Source organism: Falco rusticolus, chromosome 4 (assembly GCF_015220075.1).
Source record: "Falco rusticolus isolate bFalRus1 chromosome 4, bFalRus1.pri, whole genome shotgun sequence".
Classification (NCBI taxonomy): Eukaryota; Metazoa; Chordata; class Aves; order Falconiformes; family Falconidae; genus Falco; species Falco rusticolus.
Genome location: NC_051190.1, coordinates 1,510,223 through 1,526,198, shown reverse-complemented (window position 1 = coordinate 1,526,198; position 15,976 = coordinate 1,510,223). Strand labels below are relative to the sequence as shown.

General features: G+C 56.3%; 3 protein-coding genes across 23 annotated transcripts in view; 1 reads left to right on the top strand and 2 right to left on the bottom strand.

Moving 5' to 3' along the window:
* RNF123 (ring finger protein 123) overlaps positions 1 to 2,690 on the top strand; it is a 52,607-nt gene extending 49,917 nt beyond the window's left edge. For all 4 annotated transcript variants that reach the window (XM_037384962.1, XM_037384963.1, XM_037384964.1 and 1 more), the window contains 4 exons: positions 1,250 to 1,392; positions 1,777 to 1,871; positions 1,988 to 2,073; positions 2,172 to 2,690. In XM_037384962.1, coding sequence (XP_037240859.1) covers positions 1,250 to 1,392; positions 1,777 to 1,871; positions 1,988 to 2,073; positions 2,172 to 2,271 — 424 coding nt within the window. In that variant the 3' untranslated portion in view covers positions 2,272 to 2,690. The remainder of the gene's footprint in view (positions 1 to 1,249; positions 1,393 to 1,776; positions 1,872 to 1,987; positions 2,074 to 2,171) is intronic.
* A 111-nt stretch (positions 2,691 to 2,801) lies between these two features.
* GMPPB (GDP-mannose pyrophosphorylase B) lies at positions 2,802 to 5,013 on the bottom strand. The gene is made up of 8 exons (XM_037384966.1): positions 4,845 to 5,013; positions 4,699 to 4,779; positions 4,580 to 4,628; positions 3,919 to 4,220; positions 3,764 to 3,842; positions 3,532 to 3,659; positions 3,164 to 3,346; positions 2,802 to 2,996 (listed from the first exon to the last, which is right to left on the bottom strand). The coding sequence occupies exons 1-8, from the start codon at positions 4,971 to 4,973 to the stop codon at positions 2,865 to 2,867; spliced, it is 1,083 nt and encodes a 360-aa protein (XP_037240863.1). The 5' UTR covers positions 4,974 to 5,013; the 3' UTR covers positions 2,802 to 2,864.
* A 399-nt stretch (positions 5,014 to 5,412) lies between these two features.
* IP6K1 (inositol hexakisphosphate kinase 1) overlaps positions 5,413 to 15,976 on the bottom strand; it is a 39,299-nt gene continuing 28,735 nt past the window's right edge. For 13 of the 18 annotated variants that reach the window (XM_037383448.1, XM_037383446.1, XM_037383445.1 and 10 more), the window contains 5 exons: positions 14,623 to 14,968; positions 12,098 to 12,308; positions 11,309 to 11,493; positions 8,902 to 9,077; positions 5,413 to 8,042 (listed from right to left, as the gene is read on the bottom strand). In XM_037383448.1, the coding sequence (XP_037239345.1) occupies positions 7,533 to 8,042; positions 8,902 to 9,077; positions 11,309 to 11,493; positions 12,098 to 12,308; positions 14,623 to 14,845 (1,305 nt within the window). In that variant the 5' untranslated portion in view covers positions 14,846 to 14,968 and the 3' untranslated portion in view covers positions 5,413 to 7,532. Of the gene's footprint in view, positions 8,043 to 8,901; positions 9,078 to 11,308; positions 11,494 to 12,097; positions 12,309 to 12,510; positions 13,053 to 14,622; positions 14,969 to 15,976 lie in introns of those variants that run through there. The other 5 variants (XM_037383461.1, XM_037383459.1, XM_037383460.1 and 2 more) reach the window with 5 other exon arrangements.

Below are 15,976 nucleotides of genomic sequence, written 5' to 3'. Positions count from 1 at the left end.
GGGCCGTGGCCGTGGCCCGCCCTGCCCTGCCCTGCCCTGCCGGGGGGCGGGGCCATGCGCAGCCGGCACGGGCCCCGCCTGCCCGCTCGGCCCCGGGCGCTCGGAGCCGCCTCGCCGGCCCTCGGCCCTGGCGGTGCCCCCGGCGGTGGCAGCCCCCGCGGCTGTAGCCCCTCGGGGGGCCCCGCCGGCTGCCCCGCGGCTGCTCGGCCCTGGAGGGCGCTGGAGCAGCCCCAGCCCAGCATTGCCTCAGTGCCCCTCGTGCCCGACCCTGCGCCCGCGCCGGGAGGGGGGTGGCAGCCGTCCGCCGCCACGGCTCTGCCATCCGTCCCCACGGCTCTGCCGTCCGTCCCCACGGCTCTGCCGTCCCCTGCCACTGCTCTGCCATCCGTCCCCACTGCTCTGCACCCGCTCACGGGCCTTCCCACTGCTCCCACCCTCGGCACCCCCGCGTAGGCTGGCAGGGCCCCCCAGCACCCCCAGCTACGGGGTAGTCGGTGGGGTCCCCAGGGCACAGGGGGCGCCACGGGCCGCTGGCCGGGGTGGGACGGCCGCAGGGTGAAGGGTGCCAGGAGTGTCAGTACCCAGGGCCCGGGTGGGTGGGAAGCAGAGAGCCGGGCTGGGGAACTGGTTTCCATTAGGGCAGCATCTGGCGGCTTCTCCCTTGCCCCACGCCGGAGGGGCTGTGCTTGCCCCAGGGCCGGCCACGGAGCCAGCTCTGCTCCTTGCCAAGGGCCATGAACAAGCCACAGCACTGGTACCCGGTGGAGATGCTCGTTAAGGTGCCCTTCATCTGTCCTGGCTGTCTCCACCGCTGATGCTTGAAGCCAGGGATAGCCACAGCCACCCCCTCCTGCCTTGTGAGGGCACCTGCTTGCCCTGGGGGTGCCTTGAGCCATCCCCTTGGTGCAAGGGGGGTGCAGCCCCTGGCATGAGGCTGCTGCACAGCGTCTCTCCTTTTGCCCTTGCAGTGCTGTGAAGCCAGGGTAGTGCTGGCTGCTTCAGCCGCCCTGCAGCTCCCCAGGCTCAGCCGGGCACTGGTGCGTGAGGGCTGCAGCCTCAGCAAGTGCTAATGCACCTTATCGATCTTGGGAGGGGGCGGGGGGGAGGAGGAGGAGGGGAGCTTCTGCCCTTCAGCTGCACTTGAGCACATTTCCCCAGCTTGATGCTGCTGGGGGTGGGGAGAGGGGGCACTGGCTGGGGATGCAGCTGGGTGGCAGCAGGGCAGAAGCCTGACTCTGTCCCTTTGCAGGGCTGAGCGTGCGACGGCAGTGCTGCTGGCGGACCCCTGCTTCCAGCTGCGATCCATCCAGTACCTGCTGGGCCACACCGAGCCCTCAGCCCTGGCAGCTGCTGCCCCAGCCACAGACAAGCGCCATTTTTCCCTGCACACTTGTAAGTGTCATCACTGCACTGGGAGCTGGGCTGTGCTCACCACCCAGCCGTGGCTGGGATGGGGAGACGGGGCTGCTGGTGTCTTGTGTCCCCTGCAACAAGTCCCAGCCCCTTTAGCCCTGGAGACGGGTTCATGGCTCCCCCACTATCCCCCAGCAAGAGCACCTGGGCTGGGGCTGGGTCCAGTGCCCACTTTTGGCAGCAGTTTTGTCCCTTTGCAGTGCCCAATGGCCAGCTTGCTGCCCCCAGCATGGGGATCCCCAGCACCAGGCTCCTTGTCCTGGCTAGTCCCCAAGGGCAGCTGCAGCCCCCGGCATTGCCCAGCAGCCACGGGGCAGCCCGAGGGCCACGTTGACTCCACACACACTTGGTTTGCCCCTACAGACACAGAGTACATCAGTGCCGAGGAACTGGCGAAGGTGGACAAGATGCTGAGCCACCTGAGTGAGGAGTCCAAGCAGGCGGCTGCCACCACGCTGGTGAGTCCCCCAGCCCAGCCCCCATGCTCAGCAGCAGCCCCAACACCCGGCACAGCTGCCCTGGGACACGGGGTTTTTGCAGCCACTGCTAACCTCCTGGTGCTCCCCACCCCCAGCCCACCAGTGAGGAAGACCTGTGCCCCATCTGCTACGCACACCCCATCTCAGCCATCTTCAGACCCTGCTCCCACAAGTCATGCAAGTGAGTAGTTCACACGCGTGACCCTCGCCAGGGCAACCGCCAGCCCCTCGCCCCCCCACGCCATGCAGGGGTAGCTCACGCTCTTTCCTCTGTCCCAGAGCCTGCATCAACCAGCACCTGATGAACAACAAGGACTGCTTCTTCTGCAAGGCCACCATCACGGGGGTGGACGACTTCACCAAGCCAGCCAGCTCATAGAGCCCAGCCCTGTACCACGGGCTCCCCCAGCTGAGCGGGCCCCCCTGGAGCACGCTGGCATCTCCCCAAATGTTTGCCCTGCCCAGGGCCACGGGCCCTTCGCCCACAGGGCCAGGACCCAGCACGGAGCCACAGCGTGGGGCAGGGGGCTGCGGGGAGGGAGGCCGGCAGCGGGGAGGCCCGGTGCCAGGCTCTGGGACCAGCATCCCCCTTGCTCAGCGCCTGAGCCGTGGCAGCCTCTCTGCCCCACGGGCCGTTCTCAGGGAGGGGAGCCCGAGGCCTCGGCTCCGCGGCAGCACTGGGAACGCACAGCAGCCCTGGGGCCAGGGCAGGGGGGCCAGGCTGGGCGTTCGGGCTGTTACCTTGCCCCTGGCAGAGGGCTGACTTCATGAAATGCAGCATTAAATTATTCTTCCTTACGTGGTGCCCTGAGACACTGGGGGTGGGGGGGTGGGGTGGTGGGGCGGGGAAGCCAGGCCAGCCCTGGTGAGCAACCCAGTGCTCGGGCCATGCTCAGATGACACTCAACGGTAAATGGAAATATAAATATTTAATCCAAGCAGAGCCAGGAGCACAGGCCCCACTGGGGGCCGCTACATGATGATGCGCGGCTCTGGCACAGACTCGGCGATGGACTTGTGTGGCAGCACATTGGCCCCATTGAGGTAGAGCTCGTCGTTGACAATGACATCCTCGCCCAGCACTGTCACATTCTCCATGCGCACCTGCCCCAGAGAAGCCCCGTCATGCCTGCCCTGGCTCAGGGCTCGGTGCCACTCCTGCTCCTGCCTGCAGGCACCGGTGCATCCCTCCGTCCCTTCAGCTGCAGCCTGAGGAGGCAGGAGGGCAGAAGCTGATCCCTGATCCCTCACAAGGGCACCCACGTCCTCACCCACTGCCCCACGGAGCAGCTCCAGCCCACGATGCAGGACTCCAGCCAGGAGTGGGAGCGGATGCGGGCCCCCTTCAGCACGGTGCAGCGTTTGATGCGCACTCCATCCTCCACCACCACGCCGGCCCCAATTGTCACGTTGGGGCCAATGACGCAGTTTGCCCCGATCTTGGCGCTGGGGTCCTGGAAGGAAGAGGGGCTGCACCAGGGCTGGGAGGGCAGCCAGAGCTCTTGGCACAGCCCGTGCTACTCGGCCAGTGTGGGGACAGGAGGGCACAGCTTGAGGACGGCACCGAGGACAGCAGTGGGATGACACAGAGAGCCCGTGACACATGCCTGGGGTCAGCGTGCTGGGAGCTGGCACTTACCACCAGCACATTCCCTACGACACCAGGCCCCGAGTGCAACTTCTCGGGGTGCTGAGCCCGCAGCGCCTGCAGGTACATGCACATGCCCGTAAGGAAGTCCTTTGGCTGCCCGATGTCCATCCAGAAGCCTGCGGGGACAAAGGTGTGGTGACAGCCCCCAGTGTGGGGGTGGCAGTGCAAGCAAGACACCCCCCCCTCCCCCATGCTGCCTGCACCGTGTGCAAGGCCTTACCTTGCAGCTCCATGGCATAGAGCTGCCCCTCCTGCGCCATGGCTGGGAAGATCTCCTTCTCGATGGAGGTGGGGCGCAGCTGCAAGGAAAGGGCACAGGGCTGAGCAGGGGGCACAGCCCCCCAGCCCGGCCCAGCCTGCTGCCCTGGGCCATACCTGGATGCGTTGCAGGATGCCAGGGCTGAAGATGTAGAGCCCGGCATTGATCTTGTTGGACACAAAGACACGTGGCTTCTCCACAAAGCGGCAGATGCGTCCAGTGTCGGCCTCGCTCACCACCACACCGTACTTGGCCGGCTCCTCCACACGGGTCACCACCAGTGAGCCCTCGCCGCCGTGCTGCCGGTGGAAACGGGCCAGCGCCGCGAAGGGGAACTCGCAGATCACGTCGCTGTTGAGGACAAAGAAGGGCTCCCCGCCCTCGGCCAGCAGGTCCCGTGCCAGCGCCAGCGGCCCCGCTGCCCAGCCGTGAGTGATGCAGGGACGGGGTGAGCCCCCTGCCCGCCGCGGCCTCCCGGCCCCACCCGCGTCTGTCCCAGCGTCCCTGCTCCCCACTGGCCCACAGGTCGCCAGGCCCCCTGGACCATCACCAGCCCCACTGTCCCTGGTCCAAACCGTGCCTGTCCTGATGTCCCTGGTCCCCGCTACCCTGCCCGTGCCCATGCCGGCATGCCCCTCCCGCTGCCCCCGCTCCTCCCAGCCCTACCCGCCCACACCCACCCTGCGGCCCGTGGGGTCCCCCTGGTGTCCCCAGCCCTGCCCGTACCCATCCCGGTCTCCCCGCTCCGTCCTGCCTGCGCCCCGCCCCGCCCCCTACCTGTGCCCAGCGGCTCCTTCTCGTGGGACAGGGAGATGCGGATGCCGAGCTGCGGGCACAGCGTGAGTGCGGGGCCAGGCGGGGGCGGGGGGGCGGGGGGGCGGGGGGGAGAGCCTTACCCGCTGCTCCTGCTCCCGCATGGCGGCCTCCAGCGCCTCCGACATGTAGCTCACCGCCAGCACCACATGGCTGACCCCCGCCTGCGGGAGCGCGGGTCAGCCGGCGGCGGGGCGGCCCCGCGCCCCCGCGCCCCCCGCGCCCCCACCTGCCGGAGGGCCTCCAGCTGGTGCAGCAGCAGCGCCTTGTTGCAGAACTCCACCAGCGGCTTCGGCCGGCTCAGGGTCAGCGGCCGCAGCCGCGTCCCGAAGCCGCCCACCAGGATCAGCGCCCGCATCCCCCCGCCGCGCCGCGCCCGCACCGACACGTCAGCGCCGCGCGCGCCTTCCGCGTCACCGCCGCGCGGGTCCTATCGCCCGCCCGCCCCGCCGCCCGCCCCGCCGCTCGCCCCGGGTCCTATCGCCCGCCCGCGTCACCGTCGCAGCACCGGCTGCCCGAGGCTGGATGCAGACCAGCAAGGGCAGAGCAGCCGCAGCGCGCCGGGGCAGAGGGTCCCGCTGGCCTCCGGGAAGCTGCCAGGTCGGGTGGCTGCTGCAGCCCACTGCACCCAGCCCAGGGCGGCGCTCTCCCTCGCGGCGAGCCACGGTGAGGCGAGGGAAGGGGCAGAGCTGCACCCCCCGGGGGGCGGGTGAGTTTAAGCCACCCGCACACGGGTCCAGCCCGAGCCCCCCGGCCCCGGCCGCACACAGCGCGCAGAGGCAGGCACGGCACACCACCGACAAAAACAGATCCTTTAATGGTTTTTGGTTCTCTGTGAAGCACAAACAGGGTGATTATTCATGTAAAAACAAACGGGGGTCAAGGCTATGTACAAGCTGTGGAGTCCCACGACGACGGTCCCAAGGGGAGAGGCGGCTGGCAGGGGGCACGGGCCCCTCGCCCCCTCCCTCGCCCCTCAGCCCTGCCTGCACCTGGCCGAGCGAGGAAGGGGCATGGACGGAGTCAGCGCGGCGGGGGGTGCTGAGCTGCCCGAGGAAGGGTCCTGCACCTGCCCGCGCGCAGCCCGCTGGGGCCCAGGGCATGCAGAGGGGGGGCTGCGCTGGGCCGGGGCCAGGCAGGGTAACACAGCGGCTGGGCCAGCCTCGCTCCCTCCTGCAAACCTGTTCCCTGAAAATCCCAAACCCTGCCTGGCAGGGCAGCGACTCGCAGAAGCAATGAAAAAGTAACCCAGGGCAGGGTGGCATGAATAAAGGTCCTGGTCCATAAAGCGCCAGAGAGGAGCGGTGGCTTCAGCAAGTGTTTGAGTAGCTGGGAGCCTGGAAGAGGTGTAGCTCAGGACAAAGCCGGCACGTTCCCTGCCCCCTTCCCCACCCAGTGCCACAGACCTGCACCCGCTGCTGCAGCCACAGCTGGCCCCCAGCCCAGCACCAACGCCTTCCAAGCAGACTGTGCACAAACCGAATTGGCACACATGCTACATGCGAGTATTCGCCAAACAAGCTTTCCTGAAGTTTCAAACAAACAAACAATAACCCCCACCCTGGCCTGGCAGGTACCCAGGCAGTTTCTCAGGCAGCCAGGGTAACGGTAGTGCCATGGAACAAGTCAGTGACATGAGGAAAGGAGCAATCGGGGGTCCCAGCACAGAAACACAGGGGGTGATGCAGAGTACCACCAGGCCACAGTATCAAACATTAATGCCCTCATCAAGGGAAGCCATGGGTAAAGCGCCAGCTCACAGATGGAACCCAGCCAGCGGAGCACATCCCTGCTGGCTGTTTTCATCCACAAACTGGTCATTTATCTGTGGAAGCACAGCTAAGCACTCAGGTGAGGGCACTCACCACTCAGCCAGGTCCCCCCTTACCTGCCCCCCTGGAGACCCTCAGAGAGGTCAGCCCTAATCTTCGGCCTCCTCTTCCACCATCCCCATGCACGGACCTGCCAGAAAAGCAGGGGCAGCAGGGCAGAGGCCCCGCCGGGGGGAAGAGGGCAGCCTTGTGCCGGAGGGACATACTCGCATACAACCTGTGGGACCAATGTTACACGACAGGAAGGGTTGAAATGGCCCGAAACGCCCCGCTGCACAGCTGGGGTCACATTAACTGCTACAGATACTATTGCTAGCCCACGAGCTGAGTTCTTTGCTTGGTCAGTGGTCCAGGGCAGAGATACTCTCACAGAGCCCCCCGCCCGCCTGCATGCAGGCCTGCCCGTTCCAGCCCCTCGGGGAGCAAGCAGGCCCCAGGCTCGAGCACAACTCCAGGGGTGCGGCATTCCCTCCCGGCCGCAGCTCTGCCAGGGGGTGCATTTGGTCATTTTATTTCCGTATTTGGAAATCACAGTGCCCAAACAGCAGAAAAAGGCAGCATCAAAAGCAAAGCCCCATCGGCAAACCCCAGGGCAGAGCCAGCGACAAACGCAGGGATCAGCACCCGTGCTGCTCACCATCAGCCCCACAGACACTGCCAACTGTTAGTCAAGGGCCCTTTCCAAATGGCTCAGGAGAATTTCCAAGGGAAGGCTCTCCCCGGGGCTCCTGAGGCAGGAGGCTCCTCCCACCACAGCTCCAGCCCCTTGAAGAGCTTTCTCTTCCCTGTGTCCAGTCCTCCCTCCAGAATGCACATGCCACGAGCAAAGAACTGGGACACCCAACACCTAGCAGGCATCTACAGAGCCTCCTCCAGAAAGCAGAGCTAGCGCGGTCAGAACCATCTTGTTGGCATGAGGAGCTCTTCCATCCTGCCTCCCCTCAGCTCTTCTATCCAAGTACATTTAAAAACAATGGAGCAATACAATTGTTTAAAACCGAAGTTGTCTGCTTTTTTCCTGTGGTAGTAGGTGGTCTTGTCTTGCTCCTGCCACCAGGACAACAATAAGAGGCCATAGCCCAGGGCTACTGGTTTTCCTCACGCATCTGTTCCATGATGTTGATAAGGCTTTCCAGCCCGAACACATAACCCATGTCAGGTCCGTCATGCACAGTGGGGTCATCGCGAAAGCCTTTGAACGTGCTATGTGCAAAGTCAATCATACGCACGTCCACCTTAGGCTGGGCTGAGGAGCTGGGCTCCATGCTGCCACCATCCTGAAGGCTCTCTGGGAGAGAGCTGTCAACCCGCTTCAGGCGCATCTCTGGCCGGCGCTCCACAAACATCCCTGCCCTGCTGTCCTTCCCATCGTAAATGATGAGAAGGGAGCTGGAGTAGAAGCGGTAGGAGGCCTGTCTCTCCAAAACCGCCTTCAGGCTTCGCAGTTTGGCGAGGACAGGCTCAAAGAGGTCCTTGCGCAGCTCAATGCCATTGTGGAGATACTGGTAGAGGGCATTGCGGAAGCCCTCAATGGAAAGACCGCGTCCATAGTATTTATTCCTGCATAAGTAATGCCCTGTATCCAGCTGATAGACCTAGGACACCAAAGGAAACACACGTCAAGTAGGAGCAACAGGTTAAGGCCACACACAGAGAGCCCTGAGCTGTCCTGCACTGCCACGGCAGAGGGAACTCATTCTGTCCCCACCATGCTCAGGAGGGAGCAGGAAACTGCTCTGCAGGTTCCCCGAATCCCAAAGCAGCTCATGGGTACAGCCCACAGGCACAGCCAGGGCATCCAAGCACTGGTTCTCTCCCAGGACACCCAAAAGGTGGCTAATCAGTCCAAGTGTCCCCAAGAGGCATGGCACAACAGAACCTGAGGCTTTAAAAGCAAAGTCTTACAGCAACTCAGACAATCTTCCATCAGCGGGAGCTGCTGATATGTGTTGCTGTTATTGCGCAGCATGTGATTGATGAGAGGCCCTCATTGCTTCAGAGTCTGTGGGCAGAGATCTGGATTACAAAATCCTTCTGCGGGTGGGGAAAGGAGAGGCTATTGCACAACAGCATCAGCAGCAAATCCCTGTGGGCAGGGCCCAGCCACAAGAGCAGCCTTTTAACTCAGTACAGTGCAGAAGCAAATGTCAGCTGATGCTGCGACAGAGGGACACCTCCTGATTCTGGCTGAACACTAAGCCACAAGAAGAATTTTATTAGAAAATCCCCTAATGCCTGTGAACAAAACAGCTTTGGATAAAGCAGGCCATTGCAGGAGAAGCGGGTTCCTTTGTTCTAGGCTTAGAAATGAAGACAGAAAGCATGTAGCACAACATTGGTGTACCTACCTGAAGTGGGAAACTCTTAACCCAGTGCTTAGCAGAAAACACTAATAGCAAGTCTAATGGAGCTGCAAAAATGAACGTGAAGACCTGCAACCCCATGGATCCCTACCTGCATCCCACACACGCGCACACCCAAGGTGGCCGAAGTGCTCTGTTCACACTTCTTCATCTGCCGAGCGGCCTTCTCCTCAGATGCATCATCTCCATGCTGCCTGGTCCCCATCTTCAGATCAAGTACACAGGGAAGTTTGAAGTGATGCACCACGTTCTCCAGCAAAAGGAACTCTGGGAGACATGTCAAGGAGAGCTCACCTGTCAGAGACACCGCTCCCCTAGGCCACCAGACAGGGACTTGGGCCAGCATCAGACAGGATCAGGCAGCAAACAAACAGGAACCAAAGAACAGAGAGAATGAGCCACCCAGGGAGGTGAAGAGGAGGGTAAAACCCAAAAATAGAGGCACCCAGGCCTTGACAGCTGGTAGAAGAAGCAAGCATGGAAAGTGGAATGGCCAACAGTCAGCAAGATCACATGCAGGTGTACGGGAAACTCTAGCAGAGCGAACCGAAGAGCAAAACACTAATGTCAGGAAAGATAGGGTATGCCAGTAAGAATTACTGATACATTAAGAGAGAGCTTGAAGTCTAATCAGATTAACAATTTAACCATATGGATAAACAATACAATCCCCACAGACTGCAAATTCAAGGCTCAATTAATAACACAGTACTGTTGCTATTGGCCTGCCCAGAACAGCAACACTGCCTGACACAGGAGGAAACCAGGGAGGCTACAAAGACAGGAAACAGAAGGGTAACGGGAGCCTTCAATTACCAGCACACACAACGGGCAAACCCTCCATTAGGGCACAGCACAGAACAAACCCAAGACAATCAGTGCAGCAGGTTGTCCCAAAGGGGAAAAAACAACCCTGATGTTTGCCGTGAGTAGCCCTGCAGGGCACAGTTCATGTTACACTGAAACGGCAACCAGAGCACAGCTAGATTAAGCCTGCAAGGAAGTTTAACATTGAGTAGTATCTAGCAATAACTATGTTTGATTTTGAAAGAGGAACTTCATAAAAATAAGGAAATGTTATTAAAAAAATAGGACAGCTAAAGAGAAATTACTTCTCTGCAAGTGGTGTAGGCAAAAAAACAAAGGCTGGAGGCTCAAAGCACACATTTGAGCATAGGAAAAGGAAGCCCACACATTTAAAATGATGAAGAATACAGCTATTAAAAGTAAGTTTGTTTCTATGTGAGGAAAACAGAATCAAGCTCCAGCAGATGAAACAAAAAAAGTCCACAAGCTGGCAAGTTTAAGACAAAAGCATGAGGAGCAATTTGCAAAAGCAGAGAAAACAAATCTTCAGCCATATGAAGCAGCCAGTCAGGCTGCCTGAAGAGTTTAAAGATAAAGTACAAAAGGACCTACAGGGGAGGGGTGTGGGATGGGGTGCGTGAAGATGCTCCCTAAAAAGAGATGTCAATATTCTGCTGCTTTGTGACTGGGGAAGAGTTTAGGGGATTCCCAAGCCAGAACTTTCTGAGTTCAGAGAATTCTCTAACAAATGCCAAGAGACAAGATCACACATCAAACAGAAAATAAAAGATGTGTAACTTATTTAATACTGCTGTAACACCAGGAGACTGAACAGGGGCTACCGCAACGCTGATGTGCGGAGATGTGGAGAACTACAAACCAGCCTGACCGGCCTTAAAGCCAAAGTCACCAGCAGGGTCTTTGTGGGGGGAGCCACGCTGTTCAACAAGTGATCCAGACGAGTGAACAGTGACATGACAAATCTGCTCCAAGTACTAAGTTACTCAAGGTTGCACAAATGAGGAGCAGTTGTGAAAAACTCCACAAGAACCTTAGGAGACTGACTTGACCATTAAATGGGCAGGCAAAATTTGCTTAAGTTTACAGGCAAGATATTAAACGTAAGGAGAGAAAGATTCTCAAATGTACAAAGCAGTGTGTTTTGGGACTACTACTACCAGCCAGGAACGGGATCTTGGGGTAACAAAGTAAAATTTAGAACAAGAGAGAGTTAGGAATTGAGGGAGAGGAGAGAAAACAGCATTGAACACCAGTGGAAAACTCTGGTTCACTTGTATCTTCCATACTTGTGCAGTTCTGGTCACTGTCTGCAGAAGGATACAGTAGAACTGGAAAAGACTCAAGAAAGATGACAAGGACAAACACAGCTCCCTCCCAAGCAATGACTGAACAGGGTAGACCTGCATCTGCTGCCAAAACAAGCCAACAAAGAGAAGAACAACATGGGCTCTAGTCAGAAACACGGCTTCTCTGAGCATCAGTGTCAGCCATGAGTGTCACTGTATGGAAAGCAGGAAGGAATAGGGAAAAGAAACACGTAACGCAGCTTTGGTCGTACGAAGGATAGAGAAGCCAAGGGAAATGCAGGTGTAGCTGCCCAGGGCACAGACGTGTAATGCCAGGGCAGCAGCAGCAACCTGACACGCTCAGCTCTGCTTCCCAAAGGATACTGTAGAGTTTTCGGTCCTTGGACTCTGATCGCATGCGGCTCAGCTGCTGCTTATGACAGCGCAGGCTCCAGGGGTTATAGCTGATCTTTTCAGAGCTCAGACCGCTGTTCCCGTCCAACATCTGAAATGGAACATCTGAATGGATGTGCAAGTCCACCCTGGGACTCTTCATTTCCTGGATGCTGCTGGTATGAAGACAGAACAAAACTGGCCTGTTAGAATCCATGCATTCTCCAGATACCTACAACTGTCACACCCTCCCCTTGCACACATCTCCTGTTCCCTGCACACTTCACACAACATAAACCTTCTTAACAGCAAATCCTCACTTAATACCCTGGGCTGCAGACCCACGCTCAAGGATCTGGTTTAACATCTCTGCTAGGCTGCATCATAATTGATAGAGTAAGCAGGAACATTTGTTTCTCAGGGAGCTCTGGCTGGTGTGAGGAGGCAGAGACCCATATTCAAAGCACCCTTGGAAGAAACCTCTGGGTTAATAACCAAGTGGTCTGAAGAGTGTTTAAATCTGCTCCACACACTTTGGTTCCGCATCCAATAAACTGCCAAGGGTTACCCTGTGTCAGAAGAGTTTCATGTGGATGAGTTAGTCCTGGACCCAGCAGAACTCCCGACACGGTCTGCAGTGCCACAGTGTGCCAGGCTAGCAAGTGCAAGAGTCTGCCCACTGCATGGAAGTGCAAAATGCCCTCAACAGAAGAAGCACCGAAGTTGAAAGGGGAAGAGAGATTTCCCACTCACGTTGTTACTGGGCCCTCAAAGTTTTACCTTTCAGTGCTGTCACTGGCCAGGCCAGGCTTTTCCTCCTTGTGCTCGGTGCCGCTGCTTGATCTGTGAAGGCTCCGACGTGAGTGCTTGCGTCGTGGCTGGTCCCTCTCTGGCATATCATCCTGCTCCAGAGCCTCATTCTCCACGTAGGGATAGGCCACCAGGTTAATGTAGCCGTCACTGTCCCCCTCAAAACAGACAGATACCACACCTGCCAGAGAGAAGTGACACGTCAGTTTAGTTTCCCAGGGGAGGGAATACACAACCACTAGCATCCAAATGTTCAACAGGAGAAAGGAAAACACATCTCACAAAGCAGAAAAGCAAATCCAGAGCAGTAAGACTACAAGAACACACATGTTGTTAGCACAGCACGGAGGAGAAATCCCCCAAACAGTGCTCTGCGTCACTACCTGAGTGAACAGTCGGCAGCAGCAGGGGAAGCTCTGCCACCCACAGGAAATGAAGGACAAAAGAGCAGCTGGTAGGCTGAGGGGTGTATTTCCTTCCGTTCAGTCCTTCAGCAAACATCGCCAAACTGGAGAAAGTCAAGCACAGTCTACCAAGATGTTGAGGGGGGCAAAGCATACGAAATACATACCTAGTTCATTTGGGTAAGGATCTATGTCCTGCAGAAGCATTCCTGCTGTTGGCAAGGTTGTTACCGGCCAAAGAGGAGCGTGCTTCCTGGGCTAAAGGGGCTCTCCAGCATCTGAGCAATGAAGTACACAGCTCCGAGGCTGAGGTGACACTCACCACTTACCACAAGTCAGCCAGTTTCACAGAAAAGGGATTTGCAAGGTCCCAGGGGTCTGGAAATAAAACTACCTCAGCCAGGTGCAGACAAGCAGGACCATTTGCATCCTGTCCAGTTTTGACTTCTGAAGGCTCTTGAAAAGCACCATAGTCCAAGGGAAGGTACAGATCTTCCACAGCAGACTCTGAATGTACCTAGCTGGCCGGCCACAAAGCAGGACAGCTAACACTTCTACTTAGGGCTAGCATTTGCATTTTTGGGACTTCCCCAGTCCTGAAAATGAGACTATTGGGTCATCTCCTAACTTACAATGACAACAATCTTTCATTAGCCTGTCACCAGTATTGAACAGTTGCCAGGAGTATCAGATGCTAGATGTACCAAATCAAATTATTCATCACAACCATGAGGAAACCTTGCACTGCTCAGTTGATGTAGGCCATCATGTTACCGTCCTTTCTTTTTCCTTATCTACACATGATAATACTTCCAAGGTTCAGGTGACTCGACACAACTTCAGAGCAGTTCAAGACTCCAGCACGTCACTACATAAATGCTATCCAACGTGCTCTGCCTGCCTGGACGTGCTTCTCAAGATATCTCCATGAAAGGGCAATCTTAAAAGTAACATCAGTGTGCTCAGACAGGAAATACCATCTCCAATATTCCCCTCCCCCAGATCAGTAAGAACAACTTCTGGGACTATCAGGAAACTGCATGGGACTCTCAGATGAGATCCTACACTAGGGTGGAGGTGCACGCCCCCCTGCCTTTAGGTTACCAGAAGCATCTGACTTCAAGAAGATGTGTCTCCATCTGGACTACCAGCTTTATCAGTTTTAAACACATCCCAAGGAAAGGCTGACACCGTATCTGTTCTAGTAACTGCACAGCCTTCAGCTGAGATTTCTGATGGGTCACTAGAGCACCGTATGGCTCCAGAGTGGCTTCAGGGTACAAGAGGACCCATCTGTCTGAGATTGTTCTTTCATTCATGACCTGCATACAGACACAGATAGGTAAGCTGACACTGCTTCAAGACCTTCAGGCTGCAGCCAGATCAAACGGCAAGACCCTGAACAGACGGTGGTCCCAGCTGTCTGAAGCACTGTCTTCTCAATGCCACATGGTGACTAAGAAGCAGAGGCAGTAAGAAAGCTGAGTCCCCCTAGAACGCTAACTGCCAGTGTCACCATCCTGACTAAAACACACATGGTCGAAACCATATCAAGCTTCTGAAAGGTACGGATGAGCTGCCAACCTCCTGCAACGATACAGACACTGGAAAATTCCATTCCTTCAAAGCGGCTGGGGACAAGGCTCCATCTCAGCACTGGGAAAGCAATGCTTCCTGCTTCAGCAGCTTTCTGATATGGGCCCATAAAAGAGATAGGATGAGGAAGCAATAAATTGTGGGACTGGAATGCGCAAACATTCAGTATATGATCTAGCTTCATTTGCTCAAGGTCAAGGCTGCAATTGACAATAACTTGCTAGTAGAATTACATCAGTTACACGTCCACAACTTTAACCTTCAGACTACAACTGTCACACTGCATATTCTCTGTCTAGAAAGAGGAACTCTGCATGCCTACAGAAAAAGACTTCTCTTTTGCAAGTGTTCCTATCAAATTGCTAGCCTGCCAAAGAGCATTAAAAACAACAAATGAAACGACACCAGAAGACAGTAGACATCAGTAGCTCAGGAAAACGACAGGGCAGGTTTTTGAAGCATGTAACTGCACCCTGGAATGACACCAGGCCTCACCTTTGTACTCAGGTGTGAACTCCTTCATTTCTGGGGGCAGAGATTCATAGAAGCGCTGTTCTCTGGTAATGAGGGGCTTGCAGACAGTGTGGTCGTCATAGCGCATCATGCTGCTGTGGCCGCCCACCTGGTGAATGAAAGGCTCCAGCAGGACCCCCCGGTCTCCGGATCGAGTGGCATTCTTGCCATACTTGCCCACTTCCATGGTTTGACAAACACACATTGCGTTGGGCACCAGTTGCACTCTTAGAGCATGGGGAGAGCCACATGGGCTGGGAGGGGTAGCTCAGCAGCAGTCAGGCAGCCACAGGGGGGAAATCCTGGCAATCTACTTCCTCACAGTAATCTGAAAAAGCAAAGGAGATTTCTGTGAACAGAGGACCACTTGCATTCACTGCCCGCTGGCTCGGAAAAGTTTTTGGTATTTATTTATATCCATAATTGTTCCTCTTCTGTTCTCTTGTTTACATCCCCCTTGTTCCAGAATGCTACTCATTACCTCTTTAATCCTACAGGTAAACACACACTAATTTCAGAGGCAGCCTCATCTAGAGCTTCTCCAATAGTGATGACAGGAAAGAGGGAAAGGAGGAGATAAAGAGTATTTTCAGCCTCCCATCTTCAAAACATTTAATTTGCTTCCTTTAGTTCATTTTATCAGTAAGGCAACATGATAACGGAGCACAAACCCTGAGCTACAGCACAATTAAAACCAAGCCCACACTTGCCTATAAGTAATGGTGACTGACACAGGCAAAACAAACATTTCAAGAATCTGAATTCCACCTCTGTGCCTCTGCATTTTTAACATCTAAAAGACTAAATAATTCTTGTTCACCTCCTACTCTTAACACCGTTTACTCCTTTATTGACTCGCTTCTCTTCAAGCTATTCCAAGAGTCTCTTATGTAATAAAACAATCATTCTGTCACTGTACATATGCTGTAACCAAATGGATTCCACTTGGGATTCTCTCCTTTATTAGTCTAAGCCCTTTGGGACAATAACTATTTCCTGATGCTTTCACAGAACCTACATGCACTACAGTCCCCAGTCTCTAGAGGTAGGCAAGAGAGATGGCCAAATCCAGATGAGATTAGAAGTGCTTTAGAGAACACAGATGCTCTTTCAATGTTTTCAGTGCCCAGCACAGCCACAGTATAACGGAAAACTAACGCTGTCCAAATTCTCTCCAGATAATTTGTCCTTTCCAGCTTAGATCATACTCCGGAGGCTGCTGGAGAAAGCACAACAGCATTTCCTCACATCGATGAGTTATCCAAAGTCTTTGGTACAAGAACCTTACGGTGACTAGAGTTTCCGAATTCATCAAATTTCCAGTTTCTCAGTACAG

Excerpts from the sequence above, each read along its gene's own strand:
- GMPPB (XM_037384966.1), bottom strand. The coding sequence starts at position 4,973 with ATGCGGGCGCTGATCCTGGTGGGCGGCTTCGGGACGCGGCTGCGGCCG. Across the intron at positions 4,221-4,579 it reads GAAGGAGCCGCTGGGCACAG|CGGGGCCGCTGGCGCTGGCA; the intron begins GTAGGGGGCGGG and ends ACGGCTGGGCAG. Across the intron at positions 3,843-3,918 it reads GCATCCTGCAACGCATCCAG|CTGCGCCCCACCTCCATCGA; the intron begins GTATGGCCCAGG and ends CTTTCCTTGCAG.